Source organism: Hemicordylus capensis, chromosome 5 (genome assembly GCF_027244095.1).
Source record: "Hemicordylus capensis ecotype Gifberg chromosome 5, rHemCap1.1.pri, whole genome shotgun sequence".
Classification (NCBI taxonomy): Eukaryota; Metazoa; Chordata; class Lepidosauria; order Squamata; family Cordylidae; genus Hemicordylus; species Hemicordylus capensis.
Window position 1 is genome coordinate 220,132,492 of NC_069661.1, and position 16,956 is coordinate 220,149,447.

The 16,956-nt window shown below is 46.7% G+C and overlaps 1 protein-coding gene across 3 annotated transcripts in view; it reads left to right on the top strand.

Annotated features, from left to right (window-relative positions):
- Window positions 1–329: 329 nt before the first annotated feature.
- Window positions 330–16,956, top strand: part of CACNG2 (calcium voltage-gated channel auxiliary subunit gamma 2) — a 175,340-nt gene continuing 158,713 nt past the window's right edge. For all 3 annotated transcript variants that reach the window (XM_053257605.1, XM_053257604.1, XM_053257606.1), the window contains exon 1: window positions 330–1,715. In XM_053257605.1, the coding sequence (XP_053113580.1) occupies window positions 1,505–1,715 (211 nt within the window). In that variant the 5' untranslated portion in view covers window positions 330–1,504. The remainder of the gene's footprint in view (window positions 1,716–16,956) is intronic.

Below are 16,956 nucleotides of genomic sequence, written 5' to 3' on the forward strand. Positions count from 1 at the left end.
ACGTTGCTAAACATAACACAAAGCATACATATTTCAAATTACCCTTCCACGTTGCATTTTCACGGTCTCCTAGGAAGAGAAACGGCTGATTGAAGTTTTGTGCTGGTCTGATTGTGATGTGAGGTTTGTATTTGGAGCTCAGGGCACGTATAGCTGGAATGAGAAGGAGGCTGGGCTGAGGGTGGGGGGGAGAGAGAAAGAGAGAGATCCAGCTACGCCTTTCTCTGAGCTTCTGAAGCCTCAGGGACTCATCATTTCAGGATTTGGAAGAAGAGGGGTAGAAAAGGACAAGCAGGAAGGCTAATCACCCTTCCTGTTCCTCAGACCCGAAGAGGGTTGCTTATCACTCGCAGATGCTGGCGAAGAAGATCTAGGAAGTGGAAGATCTTCCTCCCAGCCCTCCCCCGTTTTCCCAGCAGCACCCCGGGCAAAGAGGTAAAAGAGCTGTTCTTTAGCACCGCGGAGTGATCGGTGCGGGGGGAACTGTCCATTTCAGCACCACCACGTTAATGCAGTAGGTGGGAGCGGAACTAGGAAGGCAAGAGAGAAGGCGCGAGACACCGACGGGCAGTATATCCTGCAGCAAGCCTACTGGTCTCCCTTTATCTTCAGAAGCTTTGCAGAGAGGGGGGAGGAAGGGAAATCCGTCTTGATTCTCCGGGAGAAACTCCCCCCTCCTCTGCCCATTTTGCCACCACTATCAACATCACCACCAATAACAACTGCTGCTCTGCCGCTGCCGTGGGGGGGACAAGCCATGGAAGGCAAAACCTCAGCACCTGTTCAGCTGAAATCAAGGGCTTACAATATCCTGACAAGTCTGGTTCGGTGGTAGAAAACGGGGAGAGAAAGAAAGAATCGGAACAAAAGCAAGCAAGCCAGCAAGCCAACAAAACCCACAAAAAACCCCAAGGAAGATAACTGGGGAGGAAAGAGATTTTTTCATGGCGCAAGCTGCAGAGCTAAGCAAGAAGACTGAAGGTTGCATCTCTGCTTTTACAGTCTCTAACTGTCTAGGTCCAGATAATGAGAGAGTGTGTTGAGGATGCTTTTTCTGTTGCCGGTTCTGCTGCTCCTGCTCCCCCGTTCACTGTGGAAGCCATCTCCAAATTAGCCATTACATATGGAAACTGGAGACCAGAATTTTAGAAAAAGGGATTAAGGCATCTCATTTTTGGGGGGGTTATCTATTTTTCCTTTATTTTATTTTTTTATATATATAGATAGATATACATACATATATATAAAATATTAAGAGCCGGAACGTTCCTCTTTTACAAGGCAAGCCTCTTCCCCTGTGATTTTTTTCCCCATTTACACTGATTCCGTGGGCTTTCTTACCTCCCTTTTTTATACATAGATTTCTCTCTAGTGATCTCGAATAGATACCCATTATATTATTCTTATTATTAGAGGAAATATTATTTTATTTTATTATTAACATACAAACACATACACAGCCCAAGAATCAGAAGGCGGTTGGGTATTTGTATAATGAAGAATTATGGGGCTCTTTGACAGAGGTGTTCAGATGCTTTTAACCACCGTTGGTGCTTTCGCTGCCTTCAGCCTCATGACCATAGCTGTGGGGACCGATTACTGGCTTTACTCCAGAGGGGTTTGCAAGACGAAAGGTACCAGTGAGAACGAAACCAGCAAAAAGAACGAAGAAGTCATGACCCATTCTGGATTATGGAGAACCTGCTGCCTAGAAGGTATTTAATTCCGGATCTCACTCCCCCCCCCATCCCCTCCCATCTCCCCCATAAAAAAAATTCCTCCCCATTCCACCATTTTCTCACATCAGCCCTGTGGAATCAGGGTGTTCGGGTTAGTTTCTGCGGAAAAGCAGTAAAGTTGTAAATATCCAAGGTACACGTCTCCATTCTCTCCCCATTAGCCCTCTTCTCCCCCACTCCACCCCTGAAAACCCTGCTAATTGGTATAATCTCTGTATTGTGAAAACACCAAAGAGACCTTCTTAAAAAGCAACTGTGTGTTTGGCCCGCCTCTTTCCGGATTCTTTTTAGTTCCTTGTGGAAAGCGAGCAAAATGTTATATTGTCGGAGTGCGCCGTTGGCTTCTAATGACAGGGGGAAAATAATTGGTCTCCTTTTGCGAATTGGGCTGATGACGATTAGTCTGGGAAAGTGAAAGGGGGAGAAAACAAAACAACTTCCTTTGCCTGCTTTTCGTAACATCAGCAATGTTCTTAGTATCAACAACAGCCGGTCTTGTTCTGTCTAGGCTGCTTGGGGGTTGAATGTTCGAAGGTTCCTCCTTGTCTCCAGCAGAGTTTTCAAGAGGCTGTTGTAATGTCTCCAAGCAGCTACATATACCGGCTGGGGTGGGCTGGGGTCTTGTTTGTGTTCGGTTCAAGAGGGTTTGTGACCCCCATCTCCAAATGAACCAGGAGTGGGAACGGGGGGGGGGAGAGAGAGAGACCTTTCTCTGCCCCCCACCGCCTCGTCTAATGGGAAACTGAGCAAAAGCAAGTCCGCTCCCACCCGGATTGGCATGTCTGATGGCAGCAAGAGAATCGCTACTGCAGCCAGTTTCTGAAATCAGACGCTGTGTACAGGCGAGGGGAGGAGGGATGTCAGGGGCTCGCTTTGAAATGTGCTATTCAGCACTGCTCTTGGTATAGCTGTGGGGAGGGGGAGGGGGCTCTTCGGATCGTGCGTGTAGAGGAGAGGAAGCGAGAGGGGGGGAGGCTGATACAAACGTGGGGTGTTTTATGAACACGCAGAGCATCACCGTAGACCGTATGTTTAAGAATAGCATCAGACTTGGGGAGTGGGGGTGGGCAGACATCGTTAATGTGGACACGCATGTACAGGCTTGTGTTGTCCCCGCCTCAACCGAAGTGGTGCCGACCGCGGCTGGCGATGCATGCCTGGGAAGGGGGAAACGGATCCCGCAGAATCGGCACGAGGGGGTCTGGAGATGAGAGGGAAGGGAGGAGAAATATAAACTGTGCGTTTGTCCTAAAGGGTTCTGTCTCCCTCCATTCCACCCTTTTTAAAAATAAAAAAAAAGTGGAGGGGGGGGGAGAAAGAGATGCTTTTGGAAATGGTTGTGGCCGGGAAGAAGAGCGAAATTTCCCCCCCGTTCTTGGTGCAAACGGTTGAGTGATGGCTGAACATGTTTTGAATAGCTAAGTGACTTCATTGAGCGATGGTCTATTTGACGCATACTGCATTTGGTGCCCTTTCTCTATCCAAGCCGCTGCCTTTTAACATATTCTGCAGAGGGCCTCCATGCTGAATACTCTATGCGATCTCCAAGCCAGAAAAAAAAATCAATATTGGTAAATTAATCGGGGGTGTTTTAAGCACACAACACGCGCGCGCACACACACACCCCTCTCCATATATATATATATCAGCTCTTCATTAACAAAAGAGAGCATCGATTGAATTAAACATTGATGAGATCCCCGTCTTCTAAAAGGCTAAAGGAAAGAGGCTGGCTTGCCTTGGGGGTGGCGGGGGGAGGAGAGACAGAGAGAAGCATCTTCTTCCTGATCTCAGTCTCTGGGATCGGAGCCCTAGGCACTGGCAGATAGGAAGCGAGTGGTGGAGAGGCTTGAAGCAGGACGGAGAGAACGAAGCGATCCTCAGTGGAGTCGAGGAACTGTTGGGTGTTCTGGTTGCTTATAGATCCACAGACACGTATCTCTGGCTACAAGGCATTTGGCGCGGAGCGACGGGGGTGGGGTGGGCTGGACGGTGGGAGGGGAGGGGGTCGGTCGGTTGGTCGGGGAGGAGAAACTGTGCAGCTCCCTCCTCTCGACAATTTTGCGCGAATCTGCTCTTTCCCCTCCCCTTCCCCGCTCGCCTGTGCTGCGATCACCCGAAGATTAAAAGGGCAAGGATCTTTTAATTAAAAGCGCTTAATTGCCCCCATCCCAAGACGTGCCATCAGCCTATTTAACTCGTCGGCTAGTGCCTGTGGGGGGGGGGAGGGGAGGAGGGGAGAAAAGATCTAAACCTAAAAAAAACAACACCAAAAACTGTAGCTCTGCAAAAGGGGTGTGAGAGCCAGACAGAGAGGCAACAGCCTTGGCCCTGCGGGATGCTGTCACAGCGCCCACCCCTCCTCTCCCAAAGCCTGGACGGGAGAATGCGCTGCACACACGCGCACACCATCAGCTGTGAAGATCCCTCGGTCGTGCAGTCTGACATGTGGAGCTGAAGTTCCCCCAGTCCCAGCTCGTGAGCCTCCACCACCTCCGGAGAAGCCAGGAGGCTGTTAGGACGGGTTTGGTGGGGCTGCTACCCATCGCCTGTTGCTCGCGCATTCCCGGAAGCGGCGGAGCCAGCAGGTGGGGGAGACGCACGTCTCCAACTTCGCCTGGGGGGCCCAGGGCGGGCTCCTTGCTCGAGGCTTGGGTGAGCTTCTGGAGTCTGCCGTGCTGGCGCGCTTGGCTGTCCCGGGGCGGCAAAGCGTAGCACCGGTTCGCACAACACGCCTAGGCCTTGACAGTAGAGGGAGGGGTTGGCTAAGGCTTCGTCTCTTTTTCCTCCCCAGCAGCCACCCCGCTACCCAAAGAATACGAACCAGAGGGCGGGTTTCAGATAAGCCTCATCAAACTGCTCCGAATGAAAGGCCTCTTGGTGCTGTTTCTGATCTCTCTCTCCCCCTCTCCCTTAATCGTACACTTGGCCTCGGGAGAGATTCCTTTGGTCTTTCCTTTCTGAAGAGAGGAGAAGGCAACCTGGAAAGTTTCCCTGGCTCTTGAAAGTTGCCCACTGGGGAGGGCTCAAGCTCTAGTCTCCCCTTTGAGGCTTAGCTTTAATACTGTATGCAGGGATGCAGGTCCACTCCAAGCATTGGAGTCACCCTCTTATTTTACTGAATCCCCACAAAATGTTGTCTTTTCATGTCCCCCACGAACTGCTTTTCCTCTCACCAACTGTTAAGCAGTATTTTCTCTCTCCCCCATCTTAAAAGTGATTTTCTATCCCCTCAAACCATATTTTCTCTCCCCCAAAGGTGTCTTTTCTCCCCACTGCCAAATTGAAGTGAGGAGTTGCTCCCCTGTCTGTACCCCACCCGGGGGGGAGGGGGGAGAGAATTGAAGTTTTATTTTGTAAGAGAAGGCTGGGCTTTCATCCCTTAGGGGTGATATTGTTATAGGGCTTGTGACCTTGAGAAAAGGGGTTGAATTAGATTGTCATTGCAGACAGCTGAGATTCAAGGGTAGGATCTGATTTTTCCCTACCAAAATGTCACTAGGAGTAAGTTGTGTGTCTATGCTACCATTTCAATTACAGGGTCTCCACCTCTACCCCTTTCCCCACAATTCAAACACTGTCCTATATATCTTAGATGGGCTGTGAGGTGAAGTGTGATAAATCTTCCAGGTGGAAAATACTATTAGTGTTCATTAAATCAGCATCAGTATATACAACATCAGATCTATATAGTCCCTTGTGTATATAAGGCCATGTCATGCCTTTCTACACAATCTTCTTCATGCAATATATTTCTATATTGCACTTTTCTTACTCCTTTGTTGAACGAGATCACAATGTGTTGTTGCTCTGTCTTGCTTCAAGCCAATGCTTTTGTTGTAGGGATGTCACATCTTCCTAGCACTCAAACAACCATACTTGGGTACTGGAAAAATGTCATTCTTCATTATTAGCAACTAACATGGTTGTTGCTAATGTGAGCACTCTGCAGAATATGATCCCCCAAGGGTCAAAGGTCCCTATGCAGCCTCAACTCGTGTAGGAACAGGATTTCTAGCCCAGGGCTTGTTAACTTCTCGTCTGATTTGTTAGTGCCCTTGGGTATCTGATAGTAATCACGGTTTATGTAAACCACCCTGAGATTTACGCATTAGGCTGTAAAGAAATGTGAGAAATAAATGAATAAATAAACAATATGAGTTCAAAAGAACTGCACCTAGGCCTCCAGCTTGCCCAGTGGCATTTCCAGGAAGAAGCTAATTTAAGAGGAAAGACTGTAGCAAGCTTAGTGGCAGAGCAGTTGCTTTGCATGCAGGAGGTCTCAGGTTTAAGCCCCGGCATCTCTAGCTAGAGTTGGGGAAGGTCCCTGTCTGAAACTGAGGAGAACTGCTGCCCGTCAGTGTAGACAGCCCCCAGCTAGGTGAACCAAAAGCCCAACTCAGTAAACAGCAGCTTCATTTGTTGACCTTGTTAGTAAGGAGTGACACAGTTTCACCCACACTGTTTTCTGACCTTTAACTACTAAACACAATGGAGCTTGCTTTGAGTAAACATGTCTAGACACAGATTGCACAAGTGTGTGTGTGTGTGTGTGTGTGTGTGTGTGTGTGTGTGTATGTGTTAGTTATCAATCCTCTGCTGTATTATTCCAGTGTGGGAACACTTAGTCCTTTTTATGATGTAATGAACACCAGCAAATCACTGGTATCCCTCACGGTGTTGCCATTCCATTTTGTGAATCTTCACCTCCTTAAAACCTTTGACTTTTAAAATTGTTATATTGGCTGAATTTGTTTACAGGAAGGCTGTGCACTGCTCCTCTCCAGCATTATGGTGCATATGTTCCCTGTTACTTTGTTTTTTAAAGGGGTAAGTGGCAGTACGGCTATTCACCAGTGCTATGCATGGTCTGGGTAAAACACTGTTGCCTTTGAATAAAAACTTAGGAATAGAGGAAGCTGCCTTCTACTGAGTCAGACCATTGGTCCATCTAGCTCAGTATCTACACTGACTCGCAGCAGCTTCTCCAAGATTTCAGGCAGGAGTCTCTCCCAGCCCTACCTGGAGATACCAGGGAGTGATCCTGGGACCTTGGGCATGCTGGCATGCAGATGCTCTTCTACTTAGCTAATGCCCCGTCCCCTAAGGGGAATATCGTACAATACTTGCATGTGCTCTCCCATCCAAATGCAAACTAAGGGGGACCTTGCTTAGCAAAGGGGACAATTCATGCTTGCTACCACAAGGATAACTTGCAGGGGCATCAAATAACAACTTACATTCTGGTGGGACTATGCTGTGGCAAATCTAGTGAATAAGATTTTAGTCATGGCAGGAACCACCACTTTGCAACCTGAAGGTCAGATCCAGCCCTTGAAGCAATTTTGCCTGGCCCCTGGTGGTCCTTATCAATTTTTAAACAAGCTATAATAAAAATGCTTGCCTCCTCTTTTACTCATAAGGGAAAGAAAAATGTTTTCAGGTTGTAAGAAACAGAGATATTCCACATGGTAATGTTACACCTCTCTTTAGGGCTTAGATTTAAAGCTGTGTCTTGAGTAGAGACATACTACAGAGAGAGAGAGAGAGAGAGAGAGAGAGAGAGAGAGAGAGAGAGAGAGAGAGAGAGAGAGAGAGAGAGCAGTAAAGCAAAGCAGCTTAGGGAGGCAATGATTTTAAGTTGAAAAACTGCTGGGTGAAACTGATGGAGCTTTAATCCTTTCCCCCTTCAAATCATTTCTCTCCAAGTTGCCCCCTGCAGCTGCTTTTCCACCTGTGGATGGGGGGGGGGAAGTGTGTTAGAAAAGGCAAACGGAGGCAAACTGTGAAGCACTTGTTGCTACCCTTATGATGGGGCTGTCGCTTTGCATTCAGTAGGTCCCAAGTTCAGTCTGGCAATCCATATAAACCTGGAAAATACCCCTGTCTGAAACCCTAAAGAGCTGCTGCTGGTCAGTGTTGACAATACAGACCTAGATGGACCAATAGTCTGACTCAATATGAAGTCACTTCTTATGCTACATGTTGATAACTTTATTGTGGAGCCTACCACTCACTGAGGGGCATGTTTGTGTGGCAAAACACATTGATAGTCCCCACTGTCTGGGGAGAAGAGTGACCCCAAGGATTCAGAAGCTGACCATCCCTAAGTTAGAAGATCACTGAGAGAATGATTCATAATAGTGTGCTGGGCTTCAGCTGTGAATTCTTTCAAGGAGAGTTACCTTGGATCCCAAGAGATTGGTTTAATCAGGATGCCGGATGCAAGTACTGTAGGTAGGAAAAGATCTTGAAAAATTACCGAGGTAATTATGATTACTGATTACGGAGCAAATGAAATGCTTCGAACAATTAAAGCATGTCATATAAATGCTTCATATTCTATTACAGATAAATGGGGCTAGGGTTGTTTGGGGGTGTACAGTCTGGTCTAGAGCTTCTTGTCTTAATCAGGGGAGCCATTCTGGGGGCTGCCTCAGCCTTGGATTCTATTCTCTTCTTTTTCATCTGTCTGCGATCTATCACCTTAAACCTACCAGAAGTTCTCAGTCTTGGGTCCCCAGATGTTGTTGGGATAACTCCCATCATCCACAGTCACAATGGCTGGGGATGATGGGAGTTGTAGTCCAACGTAATCTGGGGACCCAAGAATTCCTGCTACAGACTGAAATGGATTCATGCTACATTTCCATTCAATAGAAACCGCCACCATATAAAATAAATATTCTAGAGAGATATCAGTTCTGTATAAAGCAGCTCTGTACAGGTTTCAGCCCTCAAGCTCTTGTTGGACTACAACTCCCATCCTCCACAGCAGCCAGTAGTCTGGGATGATGGGACTTGCAGTCCAGCATCTGCAGGAGGGCCAAATTTGTGCAGCCGTGGTGTAAAACAATCTGTGTATATCACCCATGTATACATCATTCAAATGGAGTTGCCACTGACATTTTGCCTACAGTGAAATACAATTTTTTATCTGGAGGTTCCATCTCAGGTGAAATCCCTAAATAATTTTGTGAGAAACCAACAGAAAATAAAGGATAAGGGATTTGAGGACAGGAGGTTGCCCAACCCTTCTGATTGTTATTTTTCTTCCCTCCCTCCCTTTCTTCCAAGGAGCTTAAGGTAATAATACATGGTTATATTCCCCCTCTTATCTTCACAACAATGCTGAGGTAGATTGGGGTGATTTAACAAACAAACCCAAGTGAGCTTCATTTCTGAGCAAGGATTTGAATGTAGGGCTCTCTGGTCCTAGTCTAATCATTATACCATACTGGCTCCTCTTTATTTAAATCAGAAAGTGCTGAGCACATACCACTCCAGGCAAGTCAGGTTTTTAATGTTTTCCTTTGGGAACATAGGAAGCTGGCTTCTCTTGAGTCAGACCATTGGTCCATTAAGTCCAGTGTTGTCTACACTGACTGGCAGCTGCTCTCCAAGTTTCCAGGCAGGAGTCTTTCCAAGTCCTACATGGTGATACTGGGGTTTGAACCTGAGACCTTCTGCATGAAAGGCAGATGCTCTGCCACTGCACTACATTCCCATCCCCTGCTCCTGACCCTATATTATAGCACTGAAGTCCAGACCTGTCCTGGACCCCCTTCCTCTTGGCTAAACTGAACATAGATATCAATATTTGACTTCATTTCTGCCCTGAAATTCAGAAATTTCAGAAATCTTCCTCATCTTACCTAAGAACTCCAACCCTACCCCTAGAATATTACTCTTCACTTCATTAGATTAAGTACCCCATCCAGGCTTCTTCATCCACATGGATGGAAACTGCCAGTATGTTTTCCTTTTGGTCATTTCGCTTTCTTGCTACCGCAGTGACTAGATTTCTGAGTTGGGGCTTGAGAAGAGATCTTTTGGATTTTTTAATTGCTAATTTGCATGTCAGGCAGCTGAAATCTGCAAGCTCCTATCAGCCATGTTATCTGTTCTAGCATAACTCTTTCTTTGATGTCCATTTCCCTCTTAGCCCTTATCAATTAATTTTGATGAGTGCTATTTCTGAGCTCTGGTTAAATCTCTATAACTAGGGACTAATTTGACCCTCCTTTTCCAGAAATCCAGGAACCGAAAGTGATTGGTTCACTGATGCCCTGTGAAGCAAATGGGAATGAATTTGATTTCCTCTCACTGCATGGTTATTGGCTTTGTCATGTCATTACTATTAGAGAAGGGATTGGTCTTGAGGCTTGTAAATGGGGCGGGGGGCGGAGAGAGAACAATCCGCTGAGAGTAAATGTGAGTGATGTGCAAGGGGTTAGACATCCCTGTGGATCTGCTTGGTGCGAAGGCAAGTAATTGAATGGAGGCTGGTGTTGAAAAGAATCCCAGCCTAGAGACCCTTCCTAAAGAAAATTAACGAGCTTGTCTCTTCCTCTTTGCAGCTTGTTATAGCTGAGCAGTGCAGTGTGCTTGTGAGTTTGAGTGCAATTTCGACAATCACAAAAGCCAAGCGTTGACAGCAAGCTGAGGTGGAAGGCAAGCCAGCATTAGGCAATGCTTTCTTCACCCCATTCTGATCACTCCCTGGCCTGCCCGGAACCCTTGCATGCTATGTAATCTTAGGCCCCCATATTTTCCTGCCAGCATCATTTAGCCATGGTCCATCTGCTGGCGCCAGTGCCTGAGTTTTCCACCCCAAAGAGCCTCTACATAATTCTGCTAATACACCCCCGCCTCTGACCCTTGGAGTCCCTATTCATCAATCCGCAGCCGAGCTCTGCTAATGGGCCACAATCTTGATTTGCAGCAATGGTTGCTGTTGCTGTTCTGGAGTCTCTGCAGTGCTTTGCCTCCTCAGCGTTGCCAGTCCAAATGCCTGCTATTAGTACTAAGGCTTGCACAGCTTTGCTCGTGCCCATCCAGCCTGATTCATCACACCTCTTGCTGTTCCAGCCTTAGATCTCCTCTGAGCGCGGCGCGGCTAATTGCTGTGGATTAAGGCTGGGCGGTTGTTTCTTTGCAAGAGGCCCAGCTGCACCACTGTGTCTCATGCAGAGCAGCAAGTGATAGCTCAGCATATTGCACATGCTAGTGGCCGGTTGTCTGCATGCAGGAAGGGTTGGGGAAGGGCCACCACTCAGTAGGCAAGTCCATGCTGTGAACTGTCAGGTCCAAGGTTCTGTCTTTGGTTTGTTTTATATATCTCAAATAGTAAAAAGTCTTCTGCCTGAAAACTGGGAGTGCCTGTCGAAGTTGATGGCACTGGGCAAAATGGGTCCTTGGTCTGAGTGAGTAGAAGACAGTTCCTTCTCCCTTCTCCCTCTCTCTATTTTGTACAGGAGGAAAGTTTGGCATAGCGTGATGTGGCTTCCGTGGGCTGTAACTCTGTGGGAGAGCATCAGCTCGGTATGCAGAAGGTCCCAGTTTCAACCCCTGGCATCTCCAAGTAGGGCTGGGAAAGACTCCAGCCTGCAACCCCAGAGAGCCACTGCCAGTCAGAGTAGCTCAATACTGAGCTAGATGGACCAAGGGTCTGACTCAGTATAAGGCAGCTTCCTATGTCCCATACTCATTAGGTGATTCACACAGTCATTTGAATGTTGGTTTAATGTGGCTTACCAACACTGGAGTGACTGTGTGAATCCACACTAAAGTAGTTCATGGCCCGAGATTCTCACCTTGGCATGGGTTCGCACAATCACATGAATGTTAGCAACCCACATTAACCCTAGATTCAAACAACTGTGTGAACAAGTCTTTTGAGTGATAAGGGAAAGGAGCGTGAAGAAGGAAAAGATGAGGTTATTTTGGAAGCTGGGAGGAAGATTGACATAGAAGCTATGGCTTGGTGGTCCTCCAAAAGTTGATCCCTGGTTGGTTGGTTGATTTTTAAAGCGTGACTAATTCTGCAAAGTGTTTTAGAGGAAAGTGACAACTGACTAGGCTTAGACCAGCAAATCCCATTTTACTTCTGAGATACACAGTAGGCAAAGGTGACGAGCAAAAGACAATACAAACATTAAAAGCAAAGATCAATGCTGCTGCTGTGCAGGAGGAGATGGATAAGTTAACGTTGTCCTGAAATGCACCACAGATTGCCGCCTTCCAGATAGTGAGAGAGAAACTGGTGAGAGAGACGAGAAGCTGCAGTGTAGCAACATTGGCATCGGCGGCGGCGGCACTACACAGAGCCATTGCGCAGGGATATGAAAAATGTTCTGGCTTTTCCATGTATACTGAGAACTATCTCTTTTGATGAGTCAATCTTTCATCTCCCTCTACCTTCTCAGTCCAGATTCCTGTCGCTTAAGGAGGCCCCTTCCCTGTGTGTTGTGCCAGCCAGGGGTGCAAACAGAGAGAAAACCTAAGAAGCAACTCCTCCATTTAATGTTTGGAGGGGAAAGGAAAGATGCTGTGGGGACAAGGGAAAAGGTATGAGTGATTGGGTTCAGTGGAGGGGAGTTCAGTAAAATAAAGGGGGACTCATCAAATGCTATTGGGGGGGGGTCTGCACTCCTGGTACCAGCCGCTGGTTCTGGGGATCCTTGAGGCAAGAGGTCCCTGATGGAGGACCCCTCTTCCTCCTCATTGCTGCTGCCGTTGCCCTTTTGTTTGGTCTTCCTCTGGGTTCAGTAAGGCAGCCACAACAAATGAGGAATAGTAACACCCAAGGACTTCAGAGCTGGCAATGGGCCCCATACTCAGCAATGGACCATCAATGCCATCCCTGCCTGCGTGCATATGCCTATTGATGGAAGTTTACATTTGGACCAATGCGCAAGGGGAAATAGTAGAAACTTTGCTAAGGAAAGTGTGTCCTGAATCTTGCAGCATTGAGGGATTCACTCCTGCCTGTTGTTAGATTAGAAATCCAACAGAATGGCATTTCTTATTTCAAGGAGAGCCTGGCTTATCCTATTCCTGTACAGTTCATGGCCTCCCGAGAGATCAAAGTTGATGCATTTGTTGGGAGAAGGGGCAGGTTGCACGATCTGTTTTCCCTTTCAGAAGGAGAAAGCATGCTTTACCAAAACTGTCAGCTACTATTTCTTTTCCTTTGTACCTTTTCTTCAAAGGTATGAAAAGAATTTGAGAGGGTCAATTTGCAGGGGAACAATATATCTTGTAAAGTTAACCTGGAAGATCTTCCACCTAATACTGCATTGTTTTTAGTCCAGCCAGACCTGAAATGAGGGAAGGAGAAAGGGAAAGACAATTTGGAGAGGGACAGTTGATAGTTCAGTAATAGGGCATATGCTTTGCATACGGAAGGCTTCAGGTTCAAATATAGATATAATTTAGTATTTGAATATTGTTATTGCTGTTAGCCAGATACAGAGCAAGCCTAGAATGAAGAGGTGCTCTTACCCCTGGACTTTGGGGCCCAAGTCCAGGGCCTCCACAGCCCCTGTGGGCTCCCAGATCCTCTTTAGTCTGTCCCGGATGCTTTGGTCACCTGGCAGAGTATGATGATACTTAATTTACAGGGGAGGAGGGCCCTCCAAAGGTCTTTAAGTCCTGGCTCCAAAAATTACCTAGGTGCACCCCTGCTAGGATGCATCAGTGCAGCATAACAGAACCCAACTAACTGCACTGCTATAGTGGGGAAGCAGCAAAGTTTGAAACCACCCTCTTCCCCCGGGTTGAGAATATGTCCCCAAAGTCTGCACAACCCTCAGGAACATATTTTTTGGTGGCAGAGAGGGCTTCCTAGGGAAGAGGAGGGCAGCAAAATTGCCAGTTCCCCAATGCAGTTAAATGGGAAACTCTGTTACACTGCTCTCATGCTGTACCAGTGTACCCTTGTTCTGTATGTCAGTCTTTATTTATTTATGTATACATACATACATACATACATACATACATTTCATATCCCACTCTTCCTCCAAGGAGCCCAGAGTGGTGTACTATATACTTAGGTTTCTCCTCACAACAACCCTGTGAAGTAGGTTAGGCTGAGAGAGAAGTGACTGGCCCAGAGTCACCCAGCAAGTCCCATGGCTGAATGAGGATTTGAACTCGGGTCTCCCCGATCCTAGTCCAGCACTCTAACCACTACACCATGCTGGCTCCATTGTTGTAGGAACCTGGGAAGCTACCTTAGACCATTGGTCCATCTAGTTCAGGACTGTCTACAAGACTGGCAACAGCTTCTCCAAGGTTGAAGGCAGGAGTCTCTCTCAGCCCTATCTTGGAGATGCCAGGGAGGGAAGTGAGAATCTTCTGCATGCAAGCATGCAAATGTCCTTCCAAGCAGCCCCACTAAGGGGAATATCTTACAGTACTCACACAGTGCAGACCAGGGTGGACTCTGCTTAGCAAAGGGGACAGTTCATGCTTGCAGCCTCATGCATAACGATGTTATCACTGTCATCGCAAACCGATATGTATAGAATTCTCCATCTATTCTGAAGTATTGGGAGAGGTTAGGATCTCAGCAGATCTGAAGTACCACACTCCCAATGTCTCTTCAGGTCTCCTTCTTTGACTTGTCACATTTCATTCTCTCTGTGTCTCATTTCATCCCTGTTCCTGGTGATCCATCCCCAGTTCTTGCCTGTGTCCCCGGCTGTCCCCTTTTGCTCTCCTTATTCTTTCCTTGTGTTTCTTACACTCTTGCACTCAAATTGTTCTGCCACCTTTCTTCTGCCCATGTTTCATTATCACCCCTGTAGTCTTCCCCATCTCACTACCTCTCACTGCTGTTTTTTGCTTTTGCTTTTTAAAAACCTGCTCATTGAACTCAGTTCTGTTGTATTATGGTCTTTACTGCTGTTTTTCTCACCTCTTTGTAAAATGCCTTTTTGCTCCTTATCTCCTCAGCTTGACTCCCTCTTTTTCTTGACCAGCTGAGGAATAAGACAGCTGCTGTTGCTCTTAAGGGTGCGGAGAAACAATGTTCTGTGTGCCTCTCTCTCTCTCTCTCTCTCTCTCTCTCTCTCTCTCTCTCTCTCTCTCTCTCTCTCTCTCACACACACACACACACACACACACACACACACACACACTCCTTTCTCCACTCATGGCTTCCTCTCCTTTCTTCAAGAGATGACTGTCTCCTCTAAGGGGAAATTGGGCCTCATTCTCCTCTTCTCTAATTATCTCACTTGCTTGCCTCAAATTTCCTCTTCCATTTTACTTCATTCAGTGGCTGGTAGAAAATAGGCAGCTTGAAGGATGCATCCACACAGGTCTCAGACACAATGGCGCGTTGCCGTATAGGCAGCTGCCTAGGGCAGCAAATTTTGGGGTGCAGCATCTTGGAGGGAAACATAATTCCTTCTTTCCCCCCCAATCTTTGAAAATGCCACTGTGTAGCGGCAGAGGCTCCGTCCACCTCCTAAACCATCACAGGAGGTGAGGTTGGGCACTGGAGGATGGTGGCGAAAGAGGTCCTCCCTCAAGCCCGGCTTTCTCGCAGATGACACAGAATGGGCAATTTCAGGCCTCTGTGTGTGCACAATAGCTTTTCCTGGGTAGCTTTTCCTCCTACCTTGCTTCCACACAATCACTTCTGCCCAGGTTTCCCTCTCACCAGAACCGAAAATCGGGAGCACACACAACTCCCAAACCTGGGTAGAACACAGTGTATGAATGATCTCATTACCTATTACCATTACACAGTGGTATTTCAGAATCAGATTTATACTAAGATCCCTTCAGGATGTTTGATAATATTCCCATGTACCTGTGATACCCAAAATGGGCAACAGGTTGAAAAAAGCACTAAGGTGTTTTTGTTTTCCCCTTGAAGCTGTTCAGTATTGACCAAACCTACTGAAGTCAGACTTTCATCCATACATATATAAGCAATCAATCTATAAGAATATTAGTCTCTTTACATTTGCACAGGCATGGTGGTATGTGCATAAGGTTCATTTTTCTACATTTACAACTGAAATAATTTCCTTTCAGTGATCTAATAATGAGGGGGTGAGAGAGGTGGGGAGGCCTTAATTCAAGGGTAGGAAACCTCAGCTCTCCAGTTGTTTGGTGAACTACAACTCTCACCATCCCAAGTTAAAATTTATTGTGTCTGGGGATGATGGGAATTGTAGTTCAACTACAGCTGGAGAGCCAAGATTTCCTACTCCTCCTTTAATTAAATCATAAGCCCCATCTCCTGACTCCTTTCAATTTTAACCAAACCATGTCCACCATAGCCTTCTAAAAAACAAACTAACCAACAAGCCATAGCTGAGGGGCTGGCACAGAAGTCTTCAGTAATCCCCTCCTGTAATGCAAGCACTTTTCCCCCTTGCAAAAACACTCCATCAACTTGCAACATGCTTTTAAGCACTGGAATTTTTTTTCATCCAAATAGATTTGCTATTCAGATTGATACTCATGGAATTGTTACCCAGATTGGTAACGTGATGCATCCATCATGATGCATCCATTCACAGGCATGCGGAGTGATTATGGGAATTGTAGTCAACAACATCTGGGAATCCCTGTTAGAGGGAACACTGCTCACATCTATATGCGTCTATTCTGGCCCAGACAAAACTATCCAGAGGAAGATCTTCTTTCTGTGACATGATGCTGGTAACTTAGCTTCCAGCCTGGTAGAGAGCCTGTTGGGCATGTTGGAAATTGAGCTTCCTGAGTGGGTGGCAATTTGTTTCCAACAGAAAAGATCAATTCTGGCCTCATCCACAAAGCTGAGAGGACTTGTTTTATCGTACATAGCAAGTATACCTGTTCAAAGGGGTGACCAACCAGGTGTACAAATCTTTCTGTCTTCATACATGCCCATGAAAGAGGATGCTGTATCTCAGCTATAACATGCTTAGCACACTGGCATCACTCTTGATCTGTGGTCTCCGAGATAAGCCACTGAAGGTAAAAGCAGAATTTGCAAGTCATTGCCACCCAACGGTTTGTCCGATCCTCGAAGTTGCCAACAAGAATGGCAACCATATCTGTGTTTAAGAACATAGGAAGCTGCCTTATACCAAGTCAGACCAGTAGTCCATCTAGCTACACTGACTGGCAGCCGTTCTCCAAGGTTTCAGGCAGGAGTCTTTTCCAGCACTCTCTGGAGATGCCAGGAAGTGAGCCTGGGACCTTCTGCATGCAAAGCAGATGCCCTAGGATAGTTTTAACCCAATGAAGCATGATATAGCTGATGCACAATCCTCATGATTGCATTTAGTCATTAGGTCTTTTGAACTCACCAGTATTACAGATTCTCCTTAATCCTATCCAGACATGCTATACATGCATATAGCTGCCTGTACAAATATGCATGTGCTCATTTTAAAAATGAACCTGATTACAGACCCTCCTCAAGTGC